We start from the raw sequence: 23,541 nt of genomic DNA on the forward strand, positions 1-23,541 counted from the left end.
CAATGAACTTTCTCTGCACAGAGCAACTAGAAGACAAACGATGCCAGCTAGCTGTCCTTGGAGAAAGCCAACTTTCCCATTTCCCTTTGAGCCCCCAGAAAAACATTCTTCTTCGCAATTCAGCTGGAAGAAGACAAAAGAAGATTGAAGTCCCAGTTACTTATGTTGGGGTGCATGGTTCTGCTTATTTTATAAATTATAGATATGTTGTCCATTAAAGGGGTACTTTATAAATGTAGATTTGGACAGGGAGGGAACTAGAGAGCTTAAAGTCAGGGATTTCTACCTTTCCTTTCCTCTTCTCTATCTTTCCTTCTCAGGTAATAGGGAAGAGGATAGAAGAGAAAAGGGGAATAGAGTAATGTCATAGAAGTTACATAAATAGACAAATAGGGATATGTTATCAAATTTACTCTTAAAACATTACATACCTATATCTTACATTGGTAGAAATCTTTATAATTGATAAAAAGTTGAAGTTTATAATCTCTTTCCATTGGTATAGAATTCATTTGACACAAATGTAAGGTTTTCAATGGTATGAATTTATTGACATAAAAACTGGGATTAATATTGTTACTCTCATATAGGCATTGTGCTGTTCAACGCATAGCTTGGTAATATAGTAGTAGAGTGATAGATCTGCCCAATCTATGTGTACAGCTTGGACTCATAGTAATTGAGTAGTGTTTTATTGCACTGGCTTATTGGGGTTGAAGCTTTACCAAAACATTCCTCAATGAGGTCAGCTCACAGCAAGACCCTTCAGTTATCCTAAAGAACCTACTAAAAACCTGGATTGTGGTTCACATCTTTAATCCCAGCACTCAAAAGTTAGAGGCAGATGTAACTCTAGGAGGTCAAGTCCAGCCTGTTCTACATAATGAGTTCCAGGACAGCCAGAGGTACAGAACCCCTGTCCTGGAAAAGAAAATTTAATAAAGTGTTACTGTATAGAGCACAGGGTGAAGATAGCCTTCAAGGGTAATTTTCATAGGTTGAAAGGTTCAGGTTGCAATTGAAAAACTGATGTTGGGCTATACATGTATGTGTCAAGGTCTTTACTGTTGATAAGTCCAAGTATTAACCTATGGTGCCACCTCTGGAGCATGGGTGGGCATGTGACTGGGCCTGCAATTTCTATTGCCAATATATCTGCTTATTTGATATGGGAAAGGGTTTACCTATGAGTAACAGCCCAGTTGTGAGCTGAGGCAAGTTCCACAGTGGAACTGTTGAATAGTAAGTGGGAAACCTGGGATCTATCCCCACCACTGTGGAACATAACACCAGAAAGGGAGGGACTTAAGGTCGCGTGATAGTCTCTTGATTTTCTTGTGGCTTCGGGAGACACTGTTAAGTCGAAGAATGGGGCCAGCAAAATGGATCAGTGAGTCAAGGAGCTGGCTCACAAGCCTGACAGCCTGAGCTCAGTGTTCTAAACTCACATAATGGAAGGAACGACATAACTATTGTTGTCTTCTGACCTCCACATACACGGCATGGTGAACACACACACAGTGCATACACACAAACACAACAAATAACCAACCAACCTGAGGAATGGTGGCACCACCGAGTCCATGTTCTCCTCTATCTGAGACATCCAGCTCCACTTGCCAGACCTCTCTTATGAGGCCAGGATTGCATCAAGTGCAAAGCAGCTCCAGGGAGTTCACACTCTTGGGCCTTTTGCTTTTGAGGGCATTAGGAAAGCAGGGTATCTTCTGTCAAGCAGTCTTGCCTCCAAGTACTCCAAGCCAACCTATGGAGCAAGCACAGAATACCCAGTCCAACATACAAAGTAGCCCAGAATCTAAAACATCTTGAAAATCCTTTGTATTTCAGATCAATTTCCAGCTTTAAGTTTTCAGATTAGGATTGTCCAATCAGCAAATCTATGCTGATATTTGAAGCATCTAGAAAACTGCAAAGTGTGAGAAACTTCTTGTTCCATACATTTTGAATGAGAAATACTTACATGCTGTTGTTCTCAATCTGTTACACACAAGGCTTTCTTGAATGAAGACAAAAAAGGCCTCTCTCTCTCTCTCTCTCTCTCTGACACACACACACACACACACACACAGAGACACACAGAAGCACACACACACACACACACACACACACACACACACACACATACATACATACAACCTTTCAAAACAAACAGAATGGGGTATGGTGGTGATGATCTATTGCCTGTCACTGGCAGGCTGAGGCAGGAGTATGCACATGTGTATATCCATATTTCATACAACAAATGAAATAAAAAGAGGAGTAAAACTTAGTAGATTACAATTCTCATGATAACAAGGCATTCTGATTATTATTGCATGCCTGAAGATAATTTCTTTTAAATCCTGAATTTTTTAAAAGTCTTTACTAGGAATCCAGTAGAAATGGATTTTTCTTGTCCAAAAGTGAAAAGTGGGCTACTGAAAGTAACGTACACTGACAATAGTGGCATTAGGTGTCATTAGATAAATGGACCTCATTCATTTATGGAACCCATGCTTGGAATCTGCAAAGTCTCCCAGAGGCTGCTGTTTTGAACAATTGTTCCCTAGATGGTGGTGCTATTTGAGAATACTATGGACACTTTAGGAAGTGTCCTCCCTGACAGAAGTGGATAGTTAGGAGTGGCCTTTTAGGTTATAGTCCAGACATGGTTCTCCCCATTCTGTTTTTCCTGGTCAGCCATGATATGAGTACCCATTGCCACACACCAAGCTACCACCAACTCAACTCAGTGGTGCCTGCCTGCTGCTATACACTGCAGATCTCTGAACACCAACCAAAATATTCCTTTCCTCACTTGTCTCTGCCAGGTATGGTGTCTCAGCAGCAAGAGAAAAAATAAGGGGCTGGCAAAATGGTTCAGTGGCTGTGCGTGCTAGTTTTATATCAACTTGAAACAAGCTGAAGTTATCTGAGAGCAGGGAGTCTCAATTGAGTAAATGCCTCCAGAAGATCCAACTGAAGGAAAACCTGCAGGGCATTTTCTTAATTAATGATTGATATGGGAGGGCCTAGTCCATTTTAGATGGTCCAGTCCCTTGGCAGGTAGACCTAGGGTCTATAAGAAAACAGGCTGAACTTGGCTGGAGAGATGGCTCAGTAGTTAAGAGCACTGGCTGCTCTTCCAGAGGTCCTGAGCTAAGATCTCAGCCAGATGGTGGGTCACAACAATCTGTAATGAGATCTGATGCCCTCTTCTGGTGTGTCTGAAGAGACTGACAGTGTACCTCATATATATAAAATAAACAAATCTTTTTTTTTAAAGCTCTCAAATATAAAAAATATATAAATAAACCTTTATAAGAATAGAAAGTAGGCTAAAAAAGCAGTGGTCTCTGCATCAGCTCTTGCCTCCAGATTCCTTCCCAGTTTGAGTCCTTGCATTGGCTTCCTTGCATAAAGTGTGACTCAGGATACTTAAGAGTAATAAATTCCTTTCTCCCTATGTCATGTTTGGTCATGGTGTTTCATCACAGCACAGAAACCTTAACTAAAACAGTGGGTATATGGGCTTGCCCCCAGGCCTGATGACAAAGGTTCAGTATCAAGGACACACATGGTAAAGGGAGAGAACTTACACAAATGTAGCAACATGTTAGAACTACAATCATACCAGTACTGACTGCAGTAGGTATGCGTGTGTGAATGCTGGCACACACATGCTACAGCATGAGTCTGGAGGTCTGAGGTCAACTCTCGGAAGTCAGTCCTTCTCTGTCACGGTGGAACTTGGTGATGAAATTCAGGTGGTCAGATTTGGGTGGCAAACACCATTACCTGCTGAGCCATCTCACCAAATGCTATTTCAAGTTTTCCATAGATAAGTTGCTAGACATAGGTAGAGTCACCTCTGTGTCACTGTTCTTCAAATTATCAAAGAACTTTCAGATTCACTCAGAAAAATACATGTATTTCATGATGTGAAGTTTATTGTTGATTGCTATAAAAAATTAAGGTGACTTTGTCCTCAAAAAGTTTTTTTTTACATAAGCAAAACAAAATTATTTCCCCACCCATTTGTAAAAGCTTTCAATGTATTTGCATATTTTTCTATTCAAATTTGAGTTCCCTTACTAATATTTTTATAATCATCCTATAAAATGTGACTACCTAACCAGTAAGGAGACCCCACACTTACATAAAAACACCTCACCTGAGAATATTCTTTAAAACATTGTTACCTTATTTGCCTGATTTTATAATTGGTTTGCTTGGTTTGTAGTGTCTAATTTCTTGAGTTCTTTACATACTTTAGATATATATAAAGGATATACATACATATATATATATATATATATTCCTCTCTAGTATATTGGGTTGGTAAAGATCTTTTCCCATTCTGTAGGCTTCTCAACAAAGAAATCTCTAATGGCCAAGAAGCACTTAAAGAAACTTTCAATGTCCTTAGTCATCAGCTGCAAATCAAAACCACTCTGACTCAAGTGACAACACATGCTGTCGAGGGTGTAGAACAAGGGGAACACTCATTCTTTGCTGGTGAGAGTGGATACTAGTACAAACACTTGGGAAAACAATTTGGTGGTTTCTCAGTAAATTGGGAATAGTTCTAACCTCAAGACCCAGCTATACTACTCCTGGGCACATACCCAAAAGATGCTCTACTGTATAACACAGACACTTGCTCACCTATGCTCATAGCAACTTTACTTATACTATCTAGACACTGGGAATGACCTAGATGTCCCTCAAGTGAAGAATGAATAGAGAAAATGTGGTACAATTACACAATGAAATACTACTTAGCTATTAAAAACAAAGACATCATGAAAGTTGCAGGTAAATGGATAGAACTAGGAACTACCATCCTGAATGAGGTAACCCAGAGCCACAAAGATACACATGGTATCTACTCACTTCTAAGTAAATATTAGCCACAAAGTACAGGATAATCATGCTAAAATCCACAGAACCAGAGAAGCTTAGAAATAAGAAGGACCCAAGGGAGGATGTGGAATCTCACTCAAAAGTGGAATTAAAATAGAATTCAGATGTGGATGGAGGGAGGATATTGGGTAGGAGGGGAGTGTGGAGGGGAATAGGGATGGGGATAAGATATGGGAATGGGGCAGGAGAGGGCCAGGAGAGAGAACAGATATACATGGGGGACATCTGTGGGACTATCTGGAGACATGTGAAAAGGGAGACTCCAGGGAGTCTATGAGGTTGACTTTAGCTGAGACTCCTACAAGTGAGGTATATAGAGACTGAAGTGGCCACTTCCTGTAGACAGGCATGACTTCCAGTGGAGAGACGGGGACTCCATTACAATCACAAAACTTTGAACCCAAAATTTGTACTACCTACAAGATGTGCAGGGATAAAGATGGAGCAGAGTATGAGGGAATGGCCAAGTACGTTCTTTTCTAATGAAAGACAGACAGGGAATGGATACTGATGACAGAGGGACTGGGGATGGGCAAGACAGAATAGAGGGAGGGGAAAATAACATCATGATATATTATATGAGAACATAATCTATTTTCAATAAAAAGTAAATAAATTAATTGAAAAATACTAAAACAATATAAAGAAATTATGGGATTACAAAAGAAAATACAAATAACAGTCTATTTCTTCTCCCCCCTCTCTCCCCCCCCTCTCTCCCCCACACAGAGTGAGCCTCCTCTCAGTCCTGATGACTGTCTACTCACCTTGGGTCTATAGTGCCACAGTAGGAGAGTGTTGGTTTCTGAAACATCCACAAGTAGGAGTTTACTTTCAGGCATAGCCTTGGCAAATGTATGCCAGTATCTGACAAGTGATATGTCAGGAGGGCTCCCATTTTGGTTGCCATGTGAAAAAGGACATTCTTCCAGCAGACATTTGCCCAGAACTACACAACACTGTACTGTCTGCGTGGAGGGACATTTCTATGGAGCCAGACATATGGCTGCAAGCTACAGCACTAGTTCAGTGTGAAAGCTCCGCAGTGATTGTTGTAATACCTCCTAGGGTTGCTGGAGGACAGCTTAAGTGGCTCTAGTATCATTTTTAGTGAAGACTTCTTGATACAGTCAGAATGAGTTAGTGCTTTAAGGAATACTTAGACTACAGATGGCATATGAACATGTACAAGACCCATGCCATGATCCATATATAGTCTATGAATCTACCAGGGAGACACAGAAATTGGAGATACAATACAAAAAAAAGAGAAGAAAGAAGCAAAGGAAGAAAGAGAGAGAGAGAGAGAGGGGGGGGGGAGGGAGGGAGGGAGGGAGGAAGGAAGGAAGGAAGGAAGGAAGGAAGAAAGAAAGAAAGAAAGAAAGAAAGAAAGACAGACACGAGACTTGCATATATGTCTAAAAGAGGTCAAAAAAAAAAAAACATTCAGGTTTGTGAGGATACACCAAAAAGGGGAAAAGATTAGCACTTTAATCACAAATGAACAAAAATACCTGTGGAATCTCACTCAAAAGTGGAATTAAAATTGGTGTTTTTTTTTTTTCATGTAACCCAACAACCTGTACCAATTAAGGACTTCTTTCTTTTTCCACCTCTTTCTTTCTCCTCTCCCCCTCTATTTATGTGGGTTTCAGACTCAAGCTTGGCAGAAACCCAGAATTCTACAGAGGAATTCTACAAGAAGGAAGAAGGTACAGGAACTGTCACACTCCTTTCAGGTGGGGATAAAGAGAGAAGGCAGCCAGCCTGGGTAGCTCACAACCTTGATACTAAAAACAGGGAGACAAACACAACAAGAATGTCCATTGAGTCTGAGGGCAGACAGTGATATACAGAGAGATCCAGAACATGAGCTAGATAGGAAATCCTAACACAGGAAAACAAAAGAAGAGGAGAGAAAAATACTCAGAAATAGCAGAATATGGGCAGAAGAGCACGAAAGTCTGAATAAGGGAACACATGCAGCCAGCCTTTCCTTTGGCTCCTCTGTTCTTTACTTATAAGGGCAGAACCCACTTTACAAGCATTTGCCAGATGAAATGAAGACCACTGCTTCTGGAAGTTCAGTGCTATCACCCACTAATGTAAGAATGCAGGATCAAGCTGGTCCAAGGATCAAAGCCTACAGAGGAGAGAAGAGAGGTTTGAGGTTAACCAGGGTCAGAACAACTGAAGAAAGGACTCCTGGAGAAGAAACTGAAGCATTCATAATCTCCAAAACCGTGCCCTTCAACACAGTTAAAATGGTGCTCTTGATCTCTTCCTTTGGTCATAGACAGATGCTAACAGCTCACAACTCAGATCAACTGAAAAGGTTTCTCACCTAATTGCCCCAACCTATATGCTCCTCTCCTTGCTGCTGTAGGGTTCTGTCTGAGTATACAATGGGCACTGAAGGGATATAATCTTTTGGAATATTTTACATCATATGTCCATTAGAAAGATCTTCATCAATGAACCTTATCAAAAGCACTGCCATAAACTCAGAGGCTAAAAGTCATGTCAAGAGGGGCTGCCATGCCAAGATTAACTCTTTGATCAGCACACAACTCAGGCTTCATGGATGAAGCTGGTCTTCTGGCATGCATCTTCTCCACCCAATCCTGTCTTGGAGCTCAGAACATGACCTTCCAATTGGCTACTGCTTGATTTATGACATCATTCTCCCTCCCAGCCTACCAGCACCTAGTAGAATCCTGGGGTTTCCATGGAGCTGCCTGTAAACAAATTTGGATCATCACAGGCAACCTATGACCAGTGACCAGTGAGCTGTCTGATACTGAACACACTCTCTGGTTTGGTCAGCAGATCAGACAAAGACAACCATTTTTTCAGATTGTTTCGCGTGTGGATTACTGTTATTCTCCCTCATACATCATGTCAGGTAAGTAACAAAATTTTAAAATTTGTTTTGATCCAACTTTCGTGATTTTTTAAATATATGTTTAAAATCCATACAGGACTAGTGAGGGATACCATAGGTATTGATATTCATTCAAATTGAATGTCAATTTTTATGAATATCTCGAATGTTTAGCTTTGGTTTTTACTAAGAATGTGACTCTGGATACAACAGTTTACTTTCAAGTGCTTCTTCATCCATCTCAGGGGGATTAGAGTGTCACTATGCTCTGGGCTCTGAACTGTTGAGTCTTTTTTTTTTTTTTTTTTTTTTTTTTTTTAAATTTATTTGTTTGTTTTTATTTATTTATTATATGTAAATACACTGTAGCTGTCTTCAGACACTCCAGAAGAGGGAGTCAGATCTCATTACAGATGGTTGTGAGCCACCATGTGGTTACTGGGATTTGAACTCAGGACCTTTGGAAGAGCAGTCGGGTGCTCTTACCCACTGAGCCATCTCACCAGCCCTGAACTGTTGAGTCTTAAGAGGAAAGTGAATGTGGTAGAGACTAAGAGGGGACTTGACTCTGAGGAAGCAGTTACTGTAGAAATATTGAGGCTGTTACATGAAAGACAGAAGCATGGAAACTGGGAAGAGGAAAAAAATCCAAAGTATAAAGATGAGGGGCTAGATAATAAAGAAATAAAAGAAGTCAAAAGTGTACAGTTGATCCTAAAGGAACACACAGGTAGTTTAGGACCGAATGCTGCAGAGAGGCACAGGTTTCAAACCAAACGGCCTAAGGATTTGTCCTTTCCTGAGCCTTATTTTGGCAAGTACACTGTTGATATTTGTCTGGGCACAGGTTCCCTGTCATAAACAGGGGGCACTACCACAGTCTGAACCCTGATTCTTACCATCTGTCACATTCGTCTTGTGCAGAGTTCTTCGATTCTTTATTTTTTTTAACAATAGCTTTCAAATATCTTTTTATTCCTAATTATAAAGTCACATGAATTAAAAATAGCTTTTGCTATTTTTATACATTTTAATATTTATACCAAGTCACTAGATATGTTGAGAGCATCTTGAGGCCAAGTCTTTGAAGTAGCACTTTAATGTCTCCTTTCAGTTTAGAGTGGCTTGGCTGAGACTGCCCGGTCAGAGCTGTGAGTCATAGATGGTTATCCATGTGTATAGACATTGCTGGACCTCTCCAGTCAATGTAATGCATGAGAAAGAAATCTCAGATGCATACTGGTAGCTGGCAGTTCATAATCCAGAAACAAAAATCACTACTAACTTAAATGATTACAAGAGACATTTCGCCCTTGAAAACCTAGCTCTAAAGCACTCATGGGCACATCTAGCACACATATGTTACTACCTTGCCTGTTTTGTGCGGAGGGCGGTGTTCATCCAGGTCCTCAAGAAGATCAAACCAAGGGCTGTATTCATTGATCAGCACTTGAAAGTCTTGCATATCATTTTGTTGTTTCTGTTGGTATTTAAGACCAGCCTTAGTCCACGGTGATCTGATAGGGTGCGTGGGATTATTTCAATCTTCTTGTATTTGTTGAGGCCTGTATTGTGACCCATTATATGGTCAATTTTGGAGAAGGTAACATGAGGTCCTGAGAAGAAGGTATATCCTTTTGTTTTAGGATGAAATGTTTTATGGATATCTGTTAAATCCATCTTGTTTCATAACTTCTGTTAGTTTCACTGTATCTTTTTATTTTCTGTTTTCAGGATCTGTCCATTGATGAGAGTGGGCTGTTGAAGTATCCCACTATTATTTTGTGAGGTACAATGTGTGCTTTGAGCTTTAGTAAAGTTTCTTTTATGAATGTGGTTTGCCTTGCACTTGGAGCATTGATGTTGATAGTTGAGAGTTCATCTTAGTAGATTTTTCCTATGACCAATATAAAGTGTCCTTCCTTATCTTTTTTTTTTTTTTGAGAACTTTAGGTTGAAACTCAATTTTATTGGATATTAGAATGACTACTCCAGCTTTTTTCTTGGGACCATTTGATTGGAAAATTGTTGTCCAACCTTTCACTCTGAGGTAGTGTCTGTCTTTGTCACTGAGGTGCATTTCCTATATGCAGCAAAATGCTGTGTCCATTCTGTTAGTCTATGTCTTTTGGGAATTGAATCCACTAATGTTAAAGGATATTAAGGAAAAGTGATTGTTTTCTGTTATTTTGGTTGTTAAGAGGAGGAATTGGGTTTGTGTGGCTATCTTCTTTTAGGTTTGTTGACAGATTACTTTCTTTATTTTTCTGAAGTATAGTTTCCCTCCCTGTGATGGTCTTTTCCATCTATTATCCTTTGTAGGGCTGGATTTTATGGAAATATATTGTGTAAACTTGGCTTTGTCATGGAATATCTTGCTTTCTCCATCTATGGTAATTGAGAGTTTTGCTATGTATAATTGCCTAGACTGGCATTTGTTTTCTCTTAAGGTCTGTATGACATCTGGCTAGAATCTTCTAACTTTCATAGGCTCTGGTGACAAGTCTGGTGTAATTCTGATAGGTCTGCTTTTATTTGTTACTTGACATTTTTCCCTTCCTGCTTTTAATATTCTTTCTTCGTTTAGTGCATTTGTTGTTTTGATTATTAAGTGAAAGGAGTAATTTTGGTTCTGGTCCAGCCTATTTGGAGTTCTGTAGGCTTCTTGTATGCTCATGGGCATCTCTTTCTTTAGGTTAGGAGAGTTTTCTTCTATAATTTTGTTGAAGATATTTACTGGCCCTTTAAGTTGAAAATCTTCATTCTCATCTATACCTATTTCCCTTAGGTTTGTTTTTTTCATTTTGGCCTAGATTTCCTGGATGTTTTGAGTTAGGATCTTTTTGCATTTTGCTTTACTTTGACTGTTGTGTCAGTTTACTATGGTATCTTCTGCACCTCAGATTCTCTCTTCTATCTCTTGTATTCTGTTGGTGATGCTTGACTCCTGATCTCTTTCCTAGGTTTTCTAACTCCAGGGCTGTCTCCCTTTGTGATTTCTTTACTGTTTCTATTTCCATTTTTTGATCTTGGATGCTTTTGCTCATTTCCTTCTCCTGTTTGATTGTGTTTTCCTGTAATTCTTCAAGGGAGTTTTTTGTTTCCTTTTTAAGGGCTTCTAGATGTTTACTTGTGTTTTCCTGTATTTTCTTAAGGGAGTTATTTATGTCCTTCTCAAAGTCCTCTATCACCATTATGAGAAGTGATTTTAGATCCAAATCTTGCTTTTTTTTCCAGTGTGATGGTATATCCAGGACTTGCTATATGAATATGTAATTTGTTTGTTTTTAGAGACAGGGTTTCTCTGTGTCTCCCTGGCTGTCCTGGAACTTACTTTGTAGACCAGGCTGGCCTCAAACTCAGAAACCCCACTGTCTCTGCCTCCAAAGTGCTGGGATTAAAGGCATGAGCCCACCACCTCCCGGCTTGTTGCTTATATTCTTTTTGTTTGTTTTTGTTTTTGATTTTGTTTTTTGAGACAGGGTTTCTCTGTATAGCCCTGGCTGTCCTGGAACTCACTTTGTAGACCAAGCTGGCCTTGAACTCAGAAATCATCCTGCCTCTGCCTCCTGAGGGCTAGGATTGCCTCCCACTATCTGGTTATCTCTATTCCTACCTGCCCTTGCTATATCTGACTGGAACCTGTCCTTCCTGTGTTCCTGGTTGTGTCACAACTCCTCAGGTTTCAGCTGTCTCTGTGGTCCTGACATTCTGTGATCCTGTGATCCTAAGATCCTGTGTGTGTCAGAGCTCCTGGGAGTCAAGCTGCCTCTGGGACGCTGAGATCCTGTTGTGACCAAGCTCCTAGGATCCTGGGATCTTGTGGTCCTGGGTGTGTTAGAGCACCTGGGAGTCGAGCTTATTTTGGGCGTTGTGGAACTGGCTGCAGAGCTCACACCCAAGGTCTGCTCAGGTCACTGGCCCAGACAGGAAAGAGTTCCTTGGCTCTTGTATAGACTGGCTATGTTGGATATTATCAAGACTACCACTCTATAAGAGTTACAATTAAAAAGGGAACAAGGGAAGAAACAATCTTATTCATGGAAAAACAAGGCTCCCATTCTGTAAGAATTACAATTAACAAACGTAACAAAGATAGAAACAATCTTATTCATGAAAATGCCTTCTAATAAGTATGCAAATCCTAATAATTCGGGCCTAAATATGTACAAGCTAAACAAAAATTTATCACCAGGTAGTATTTATAAAGTGATATACACATAGAATTTAAGACTTATACTTAAATCATAGAAGTCTTCAATTACAAAAGAAATGGGAGGGACACAGGAGGATCTAGAAGGGGAAAGAATTAGATAAATACAGTATTCATACACAAAATCCTGTATGCATCATTTTTATTTGATATTTTATTTATTTACATTTCAAATGTTATCTCCTTTCCCAATTTCCCCAAAAAAACTCCCTATCCCACCCCTTTCCTCCTGCTTCTATAATGGTGCACTCCCAACCAGCCACACATTCCTGCCTCTGTGCCCATGCAGTCCCCTTTACTGGGGCACTGAGCTTTCAAGGGACCAAGGGCCTCTTCTCCCATTGATGCCTGACAAGGCCATCCTCTGCTAAATATGAGGCTGGAGCCATAGATCTCTCCATGTGTACTTCTTGGTTGGTAATTTAGACCCTGGGAGACCTGGTTGTTTGGGGCTGCAAAGCCCTTCAGCTACTTCATTCCTTTCTCTAACTCCTCCATTGGGGACCCCGTGATCAGTGCAACGGTTGGCTGTGAGCATCTATATCTATCTATCTATCTTTCTTTCTTTCTTTCTTTCTTTCTTTCTTTTTCTTTCTTCCTCCCTCCCTCCCTCCCTCCCTCCCTCCCTCCCTCCATCCCTCTTTCTTTCTTTCTTTCTTTCTTTCTTTCTTTCTTTCTTTCTTTCTTTCATATTTTTCAAGACAGGGTTTCGCTGTGTAGATCTGGCTGTTCTGGAACTCACTCTGTAGGACAGGCTGACCTCAAACTTAGAAATCCTCCTGCTTCTGCCTCCCAAATGCTGGGATTAAAGGCATGTGCCAACACTGCCCAGCCATTATTTTTTTTTCATCATAGAATATAGACAATCCTGGTGGAGCTGGGACTCACTTAAGACAGCAGCACTCCAGAGGCAGGGGCAGGTCCATCGTTATATAGTAGAGAGACCCTGTCTCTCTACAGAGAGTGAGATGTGCATAGGACAGGGCAAAGCAAGAGGCCTAAGCTGTCTATGGCTCTCTTGCCTCTAAACATTTCTGCTCTGGGACACAGTAATGATATAGTATCATAGGTATGGGAGCAAGACAAACCAGGGCAAAGAAGAACTGTGCCTAGATTGGAGCAAAAGTTGAATGAGATCAATTAGGAATTCTCTGACCACCGAGAAAGAACAGGCAGAGAATTCATCAAATGAGTGTCATCCTGAAGAGTACCAAGAGTACCAATCAATCAAGTACTATTGATTCATTTGCAACTTGGGATGTTGGAGAGAACTTAAGTCTTAGACAATCCCAGCCAGTACAAACTGGAGATAGCACTCCTCCCCACAGAAACCTAGAAAGCATCAACCTCACTATTTTCCTGCTTTCCTCTTCCTCCCTACAGAAAACTTCCAAAGTTCACCTTTCTTTGGGACAGAAAGTGGTCTTCAGCCCTCTCTGCCTATGATGAGCAACTCTACAAACTCAGGAAGGGTGTGCAACACCTCCAGTGTTTTCACCCCAGCTGTGAGTTTAGCATGGCTCCTGCCACCAAGCACCAACACTTCTCTCCAGCTGATCACAGGCAGAGCCTACCTTAACCCACATGCTGGCATGACCATGCTGGTGGAGCTGACTGACCAGAGCCAGATCTCAACCTCTGCACTCTTCTATCCAGGTGTTCTCAAGTGGGAACTAACAGAAAGCAAAGATAGTGCAGATGCACTCCAGGAATTCAATATGACCATCACTGACCAAGACACTACACTCTCCTCCCTGTCTGTGACATCCCAGTGTGATAAAATTTTAGATCCCAATATCATAGCCCCTTTCCATCCATCACTTTTAACCAGTTTTGTCCAAGTTACACCACCACAGGTACCACATCAAGGATACAGCCTGGCACCTTCCTACCAGGATGGCATCCAGGTGTATTACTACAACCACAACCGCATGGACCATCTGATACCCGGAGAACTGGGACAGTGTCTGCAGCCCTACAGCTCTGTGTCCTGCCCTGTGAACAAGGATTCTGCACCTCAACCAGAGATGCTGATGGTGGGAAAGGAGATTCAGCCAAGGGATGCCCTAATACCAATCTCCACCTCTGGCTTCTCCTATTCCACATCTGGTCAAAATATGCCAGACATCAGTCTTCCAGGTAATTACAAACTCAGGCGGTAAAGGCACATGATCAAGAGACCAAGGATGCTCAAGTCTACTTTTCATAGTGGATATTCCACACAGCCAGAGATTATGAGTCCTTACAAGTTAAATAGAGCTCTGCTTTTCATCCCCATCTTCAGACTGAATAATGATAGAGAATGCAAGGCCACAGTGAGTGGTATCGATCTTGCATTCAGTGTTGTCAGGAACACACCACACTCACACATGTGACAGCACAAGTTAATCACTATCACATCCCTGCACACTGTTACTGAATCCTTCAACTACTGCTCTGGGGTATAGATGACAATGAGGACTTTTTGTTTTGGCACCTTTGGATTTTTCTCTCAGTTGAAATCTCTCTCCAGAGCAATGCAACTCAAAATCTGTCCTGGAGGAAGAATTCCTCCCAGATCCCAGCACCTGTCCTGGCATTTTCTTAATTTAAAATTATAGAGTAGGGTGAAGACCATGTACCATTGGTAAGGTAGCCAAGGCTACTTTCCTTCTTTTTCCATCTGATGTAGTACTTCAGAGGTGACCCATTGACAACAATATAAGATTTTGTAGATGTTTTCTCTAATCCAGAATCATAACCAAGCCCAAATATTTCATTTCCTTATGTCAATTTGCATATCATTTACAGGAAGTCTGTGAGATACAGTGCTGGAAGAAAGCTCCTTTGTTCAAATGATTGTCTCAAAGGAGGGCCAGCTAGGTCTGGATACCTAAACCCTAGCTAGGGCCCAGCTAGGTCTGGATACCTAAACCCACATAAAAAGCCAGGCTTCTGGGGTTTTGAATAATGCCTTAAACTGAAAGAAGTTGTCAGAGTCAGGTAGTTTCTTAAAAATTATGGCCCAGACAACCTACCTAATAACAAAGCCCTAAGGATGGAAATCACTGTATCATTGGAAAAGGGAAGGCAAGTCAGGAGCATATATCAAGAAAATTTTGTAGCCTAACCATAGACTCTAAGCCTCAAGAACCACACAAACCTAAAGGAAAACAAAAGTATCTGAGAAAAGATGACATGGCATAGGCAGCAAAAACAGAGCAGTCACCATCTGTCTGTCAAAAGAGCTGCTGTCTGGGATGCTCAAGCACAGATCATAGGAATAGCCTGCCCTCCTGCAGAGGCTGCGTGCTGTAGTGCTACGAAATGGGGGTTGGGTGGGGAGCACATCACTCATCAGCACTGACTTCTTCCTTGACTCTTTTCCAGTGGTAGACATGGAGATGTCCCAAGGATTGCTACCCTCGGGCCAGACAGTCAGTCTGTTGCAGAGTCCAGAACTCTGCAATATTTCCACTGAGGTTTTCCAGATGAGGACACCACCTGTCAATGGGGACAGGTTATTAACAGCCCCCGTGTACAGTACTTCAGAATTCCTGACCTTGCCTCTAGCTCCAAGCCTGGAAGAAAGAGAGAATGAAAACATGCTTGAGATGAAAGCTGAGCTGTCAATGCCTGGGGATGCCTATGAGGACACTAAAGAAAACCAAGGACCATCACACCTTCCTTTACTGCACCCTGACTTCCCTAATAGAAGTCTAAGACCAAAGTCTGCTTCTGACAATGCCAGCATGGAAGGCATCAGTGTAGGTCTGGAAGAGCAAGAGAAGCTGGAGAATGAGACTGGATCCAGAAACAACTTTGACGACATCACTACACTGGGAGCAGGTGATCACCTTCCCCAGTTCTTCAAAAACCTCAAAGACATAGACTGGGGCCCTCCCCTTCAGAGCTGGAGAGTCATGAGCAGCTCCTCTGAAAAGGTGACAAAGAATGACCTAAAAGCCTCTGACCTGCTCGATGGAGCTCCTCAGGCTAAAATCCAGCACCAGGACCTGGTCAGGGGAGAGAGCAGTGGGGGCTGTGCAAAAGACAAGGAAAGAGCTATTGACAACATCTCAAAGCATCTGGAGGGCAAAGCTCCCAAAGAGGCACCCAGCAAGCACAGCAGACCTAGAAAACAGTGGCAAGAAAGACCAAGTGGGCCAGAGAACAACTCCAAGAAAACAGAGGAGCTTAAGCAGTCAAGGAACAGAGTCAAAGCAGAAGAGAAGCCCACCATCCCCAAGACCAAGAGGAAGAGGAACCCACCTAAGCTCAGTCAAAACAGCTTCAAGAAGCCTCGAACCCAACTTGGCATGCACATGCTGGAGTCCGTGTAGGTCTTCCACCCACTCGGGAAGAAGATTGAGAAGAAAACTGGCATCTCTTCCTTCGGGGGTCTGAGTACCTCCAACAACAACAAAGATCAAGGCCCAGGCCCAGCCACCTCTGCACTGCTAGATATGCCACCTGAGGGCCGGGGTCCTGACAGAATCCCAGGCAAAGCTCAGAGAGCAAAGATCAGTGCTCACAAGGAGTGTACATCTACATCCCAGTATGAGCTGCCCTTGCCTGGGAAGGTCAAGTTAGTACCTTTGCCTTTCCCAACACTGGACCAACCTCAAGCCAGACCTGCTTCTAGAAAGCCTCTCCCCCTGGCTTCACACAGGCCCACTGCAGCTTACCCTGTGAGGCTTCATCCCCACTCAGCTCATCCATCCAAACCAGCTCCTGTAAGCACATCTCTGATGGCCTCTGCCAATTCAGCTCCTCCAATTTCCTTCAGTGCTACACAACCTAATATAGCCAACACCAGTCAGTCTAGTGCTATGCCTCAGTTGGCCTACATGAGGCTTGTACCCTACAGAGCATCCTCTCACACTTCATTCCAGAGAGAGCTTATTTCTTCTGCCAGGAATAAGGCACCATCACCACCCAAACCTCAAACCCAACATCGACTGCAAGACTTCAGCTGCCAATCAATTCCATGGAGGAAAGTCGACATTCTGGGACCAGTCATCTCACAGCCCATCACAAAAGAGCAGAGGCCAGAGAGGGAAGCCATGAAGAGGCGTGCTCAACAGGAGCGTGAGAATGCTGCCAAGTGTAGCTCTCCTGGGAAACTACAGCTTTTCCTTCACAGGGAAACTGATATGGAAATTTCTCAATATTATGGCTATGCAATGTAGGAGCTGGCCAGAACTTGTAACATAGTACTTGTGATGTGTAAAATGACAACTACAGACACAGATACAGATATATACATAGAACTCCAAGGTTCATATAAGAGTGTAGATGCATAATTAAATATGTAGCTATGTAGATGAATATGTAGATGTTTGTGTTTATATAAATGAACAGACAAATTTTCTATAATAATTTTAAATATTTGAAGTCAGCAAAACTAACTGGAGTAATTTTAGTCAGTTCTTTAATCCATAGTACATAAGGAGGCCTTTGTTGTTTATGTCAGTTCTTTAATCCATAGTATATATGGGAGAGGTCTTTGTTATTGTTCTCATAACTTTAATATTGCTAATTTTGATTGACAAAGTAGTGTATGTTACATAACTACATCATATTACATAAACTCTCGTAATATATATTTACTATTAAAGAAATTCATCATATCTCTGGTCTTAATTAAATTATTCTCCTTGGCTTTTATTTTCAATGTACTGGTCACTGATTATGGGCTGTTTCCTAAAGGTTTTCCTGTCAACTTAACATACTCCCGCTCTTACCATGGTTCTTCCCATTTCAAACCTCTCACCTCAACCCTTAATTATAATTTGCATGGGACAGAGCACTTCCTAATGCTTCATGAATTGAAAAACAGGCTTTCATGTACACATGTATACATACATGATCTAGAACCCAGATATGAGAGAAAACATATCAGGATGACTCACTTTCTGAGATGGGTTTAATTGGATTAGTATGCCTATCTCCCTTTGGATCCATTTCAGAAAACATCCATGTAATATTTATTTTGCATGTATGTCTCCCCTGTATACATTCTGGAACAACACGTGTGTGCAGTGCCCACAGAGGCCAGAGGATGACATCAGATGTGTGGGTCTAGAGTTGAGGAAGGTTGACAGGCTGCTAGGAACTCAGCCTGAGGACTCTGTAAGAACAAGTGTTCTCTATAGAGCTATCTCACCTGGCCCAGGTTGAGTGCGGGTCCTGTAACAGCATAGCTTCACTTTCTTTATGACTTAATGTTTTCCTCCCTATGTCTATCACGTTTTTCTCACCCATGACAATGATGTTGGATACCACCTTGGTTCCTTAATGTGCTGGAGACACTGCTATCATCAACACTGATGGCAAGGGTCTTTCTAATATGTCCAGTTTTGGAATGGTTTGCTTGAGCCATGTGGTAGGCCAGGTTTTGGTTTTAGGAGGTCCCATTATTGGCATACCCAAACAGGCAGAAACATGTCAAACCCCACCAGAAGAGCACAGCATTCCTTCTTGTGCAATCCCACAGAGGTGTTTGTCATTCCTTCTCTGATTGACCTTGCTGGCATCTCCTGAAATTTCACTACGCATTGCTCTAACTCCTGGATCTACATGCTTTTTTCATGCATTCATGCTCTGTATTAAAACTTTGAGGACTGCCATTTTATTTATCATTTACAAACCGGGTTGTCTTGTTTCACATGACTTAGATATTTTGTTTAGTTTCAAGTAATCTACATATTAATCCATCTGCAGTAATAATAGCAAAGACTGCCTCTTGTTCTCTAAGCCATACCCTCAAGTAACTGCTGGTAAGAACACTTTGCTTACCTGAGGAACCATTTGTCAACATCTGCCAGGATGCCTTGGGTGGCTCTATATCCTTGCCTATCCCTGTATCTTGAACTGTGTGTGTTGATCTGTTCTGACAGTTTCAAGTTTGTCACACCTAGGTCCCTAAGTGGATATATGGCATAGGTAAACTAAAATATGCATTGATTTGTTTGCTTGATTGTGTGTGTGTGTGTGTGTGTGTGTGTGTACCCTTTAGTGTCTTGACACAGGGTCTCATTACATAGCCCTGGTTGTCCTAGATCTAACACCATAGACTGAGATATCCTTGAACTCACAGGGATCTGCCTCCATCTGCCCCTGCCTCTCCCTCTGTGCCTCTCTTCATCTCTATCTCTACCTTTCTGCCTCTCTGCCCCTCTGAGCCTCTGTCCCACTGCTCTTCTTTCTCTGCTCTCTGTTTCTGCCTGTGATCATACTTCTGTCCCCACACCACCACCCCCCCCAGCCACCACCACCACCTCTGCCTCCCAGCGGCCCAGCCCTCATCCTACCCTCTGTATTAGTCAGGGTTTTACTGCCTTGAACTGACACCTTGACCAATCCAAGTCTTATGAAAACAACATTTAATTGGGACCGGCTTACAGGTTCAGAGGTTCAGTCCTCTATCATTAATGTGGGAGCATGGCAGCATCCAGGCAGGCATGGTGTAGGAGGAGCTGAGAGTTCTATGTCTTCATCCAAAGGCTGCTAGTGGAAGATTCACTCATAGTCAACTAGGGTGAGGATCTTAAGCCCACACCCACAGAGGCACACCTACTCCAACTTGGTCACACCTCCAAATGTTGCCACTCCCTGGCCAAAGAATATACAAACCATCACATTCCACTCCCTGGCCCCCATAGACTTGTTCAAGCACATGAGTCTATGGGGGATATACTTAAACATAGCATAATGAAAAATGCATTTAGTCAAACTTTTAAAGTCTTCATAGTCTATAGCAGTCTCAACAATGTTAAAAATCCAAAGTTTAAGGTCTCTTCTGAGATTACTGTAATCCCCAAAGCAAGGCAGGAAACCAACTGGGCAAATTCCAAACTCTGTATCCCCATGGCCGATGCCAAAGTGGTCTCCATTTATTTTCATCTTTGTTGACTGCAACAAACTGCTTTCTCCTGGGCTAGTTCCACTTCCTGTTAGCAGCTTTCCTCAGCATGTATGCCATGGCTCTGGCATCTTTAATGTCTTTGAGTCTCCAAGACAATTTCAGTGTTACAACTTCTTGTTTCAGTGTCTGGGATTCCACTTGATCTTTTGGACACTTCCAAAGGCTGGCATCACTTCTCCATCTCTGGACTCTGTAGAACTCCATGCTCTGTAGAATTCCACTATGGCTGCTGTTCTTGTGATCATCCCATGGTACTGACATCTCCAATACACTGATGTATTCCACTCAAACTAGGCTTCACCAATAGCCTCTCATACCTGCTCTTCATGGTGCCAAACTGCAAATCCTTTGCATGACCCCTTCAGTCCTGGGACATCAACTACAGCTGAGGCTATACCTTCTCCAATGGACTTCCATGGCCCCTCACAGTGCGAAGCTCAGCTGTTCTTCATGACAACTTCATGCGTTCAAAACCAGTACCACCTGGGTGATTTTTACACATTACCAAGTCCAGCTGCAGCAGGAGGTACAACCTTGGCTATCTCTGGAACACAGTTTGTTTGTGCTCCCAGAAAACACTTCCCAGAAGATTTCACCTCAGTGATGCTGGTCTCTTCATAATCACTGCTAATTTCTTAGCTCCAGCTAACCAGCACCAATTGTTCCAGTAGTTCTTTCCATTCTTAACTCTAGAGCCAGAGTCCCATGGCTGAAGCTGCCGAGGAGTTCTGCTGTTGGCAGGAATTAGACCATGACCCCCTTCTACTATTACATTGTCACTGGCTTTCTGTTTTCCAAATACTTCTCTGCCTAAGCGTGGCTATCCTGGGTCTTGCACTGTAGATTGGCCTTGAATGTAGAGATCAGCATGCCTGTCTCCTGGGACTAAAGGTGTGTAACACCATGCCTGGATCTAAATTTAGCTGGGTAGGATCTTGCCCCAAGTTCCCACTCCCTTAATCCTTTACCTCTTAGAACACAGGATTTTGCTCCATTTCACTTCCTGGTACCCCTTTAATATTCAAACAATATATTTTATATTTTTCCTTTCTAAGCTTGCTATGCTTGTTCAAACATCTCCTGCCTGAATTTTGGGAGTACAAGCATACTCTGCTACCCCAGGTGGAATTAAGTTTCTTTCTTTACATAAAGATATCCAGGTTTCCCCACATCATCTGATGAATAGGCCATGTTTTAGTGAGGGTACATTCTTAATCTTTCTAAAAGCCAGTGGGACTTAACTGCATATATCTTTTTAACTGGAACTCAATTCAGATTCAATTATCTAAAAGTCTGATTAGTGATAGAAGTAGGCTATACTAGACTATAGTAGGTAATATGGCTGTGAATCTCTAACCTCATATGAGGTGTGTTTAAGCTTTCCAGAATATTTTGTGCTTCCTTAGTAATGTTAAGATGCATTTCTACTTTTGAAAGGAATGAAAACCCATTTTGAAAGGAATGAAAACTCCAGCCTGCAGATAGATATTCATGGTATAGACCAACATCTAGCAAGAGTCAATAATTTCCACCCTCACACGGGCTATTTGCTGCCCAGGGTCACCCATCTAGACAAAGCTAACAAGGCCAGCATGAAACATCCCTACCCCTGTATCAAATGAACCACACAAGGACGAGCTAGTACGAGGAAATGCCATGAAGGAGTAGCTGATGGAGCTCTCTGGTCCTAGCACTTCCCATGGGCTGCATTAACTCCACAAAGAAGCATGGAGATGGGACCATTGCCGACACTTTCTATCCTAGGAGTGACATGAAAGAGTTAGATGCATATCTCTTAATTTTGATATTATTAATTGAATTTTTATGTTTCCAAATGAAGAACCACGGACTAATGTAACATAAAATGAAGTTTAGGAAAAGAATTTTCAGTACTAAAGCGATTAACAAAATTTAATTCTTGTATTACAATTATTTTCATTGATTTTAATTCCCATTGAACTATAATGAATACTGAGCACACTAACTCTGTTACCAAGACCTGTCCATTTCTCAAATCTCAACACAACCCTGAGTCATCTTTCTTCTACAAAATGTTGCCTACAATTCATAAACAGCTCTATATGTATTATTGAGGATCAACATATGGCAGAAAACATAAGATTTTTTTCCTGGGCCTATATAAATTTGGCCACAATATTATTGTCTGCAGTAACACACAATCCCCTGCAAACAATGTGACTTTACTCACCCTTTTAGCTGAAAATAGTTCCCATGTTATAGATACCACATATTTCTCATCCCCTCTTTCTTCTCTTGTTGGACATCAACATCTAGCCCTAACACAGATATTGCTGAGAGTGCTACAGTCTACACTGATGTGCAAATCACTAATTCATTCACTCACGGGATATGTAATAGTCATGGTTTTCTTATTTAAAGAAACTCCATATGAGGGCTGGAGAGATTGCTCAGTTGTTAAGAGCACTGACTGCTCTTCCAGGGGTCCTGAGTTCAATTCCCAGCCTCTATATGGTGGCTTACAATCATCTATAATGGGATCTGATTCCCTCTTCTGGTGTGTCTGAAGACAACTACAGTATACTCATATAAATAAAATAAATGAATCTTTAAAAAAAAACTCCACAGGAAGTGCAGTCAGGGAAGAGTACTTCACCACTTTATAAAAGTGGTACATGGGAGTCCCCTACTTTCAGTTAAAGCTCCACTTCTTATATTCTCTAGCATCTAGAAACATCACGTGCTATGAGGTTCTGAAGTGAGAAAAGGCTGGGATGCAAAGTCAAAGTTTCAGGACTCTCCATGGCTCCTTTGACTCTGGACTGTTATGTCCACTGCCATAGACCTAGCCATTACTGCACAGACCTGTTCAATTAATTCTTACAGTCTCCATTAATCCAAGGTATCTGCTGCTAAAATATGTCAGAGATATGTCCATTGTATTATGGAGTACAAATGCTAGGCTATAGTACTGTATGCCTTTGCTCCCATTCTCACCATCTTTGGCACTCTGGATTGCCTGACCATCCCTGAGTCTTGCAAGGACTGATTTGTGCATAGTTCATTCCTGGGTAATAGGCTGCCCTCTCACCACAACAACAGCCACTGAGTCTTAGCAGCCTGAACAATTGCAACTCTCTCCATCAGCAAAGAACACCACTGGAAGGACGTGTCCACCCAATAGGCAGACTGAAGCAGTTACAGCACCACTACCATCTGGACTAATATGGGCATAAACACAAGTGTTTAGAAGGGAATGGAGAGGCCCATTCCTTTTGTTCCAAGCAGCTTGTTCTATGACATCCATGTCTGAGGTATCCATTCCCCAACAGGACTGCCTTTTCTGGCCTCAGTGGGAGAGGATGCACTTAATTTGGCAGAGACAAGACAGGGTTTCTCTGTGTATCCCTGGCTGTCCTGGAACTCACTCTGTAAACCAGGCTAGCCTCAAAGTCTTTAATCTGCCTGCCTCTGCCTCCCAAGCACTGGGATTAAAGGCATGCACAACCACTGCCCAACGCATAGCTTAAACATAAACACCAGGATAATATAGAATAATATATTAAACATACAAAGATACCAAGAGCTAACCTAGATGAGTATACAGAGCAAAGATAACCTTTGTTGTTG

The 23,541-nt window shown here is 41.9% G+C and overlaps 1 protein-coding gene and 1 long non-coding RNA gene across 2 annotated transcripts in view; one reads left to right on the plus strand and one right to left on the minus strand.

The window, feature by feature from the left end:
* 1700110I07Rik (RIKEN cDNA 1700110I07 gene) overlaps positions 1-7,575 on the minus strand; it is a 29,227-nt gene extending 21,652 nt beyond the window's left edge. Inside the window, exons 1-3 of the long non-coding RNA NR_131068.1 lie at positions 7,271-7,575; positions 5,694-5,731; positions 1,557-1,765 (exon numbers count right to left, since the gene is read on the minus strand). This is a non-coding gene — a long non-coding RNA (RIKEN cDNA 1700110I07 gene). The remainder of the gene's footprint in view (positions 1-1,556; positions 1,766-5,693; positions 5,732-7,270) is intronic.
* Position 7,576: 1 nt separating this feature from the next.
* Gm9239 (predicted gene 9239) lies at positions 7,577-17,368 on the plus strand. Its single transcript, XM_030243161.1, has 3 exons — positions 7,577-7,831; positions 13,407-14,162; positions 15,393-17,368. Exons 1-3 carry the CDS (start codon positions 7,825-7,827, stop codon positions 16,343-16,345), a joined length of 1,716 nt encoding a protein of 571 aa, XP_030099021.1. The 5' UTR covers positions 7,577-7,824; the 3' UTR covers positions 16,346-17,368.
* Positions 17,369-23,541: the final 6,173 nt, after the last annotated feature.

The sequence above is a fragment of the Mus musculus genome, chromosome 7 (assembly GCF_000001635.26).
Source record: "Mus musculus strain C57BL/6J chromosome 7, GRCm38.p6 C57BL/6J".
Classification (NCBI taxonomy): Eukaryota; Metazoa; Chordata; class Mammalia; order Rodentia; family Muridae; genus Mus; species Mus musculus.

What these genes read in the sequence shown, in the direction of transcription:
- Gm9239 (XM_030243161.1), top strand. An exon ending in GCCAGACATCAGTCTTCCAG is followed by an intron (nt 14,163 to 15,392) that starts GTAATTACAAAC and finishes ACTCTTTTCCAG; the next exon opens with TGGTAGACATGGAGATGTCC.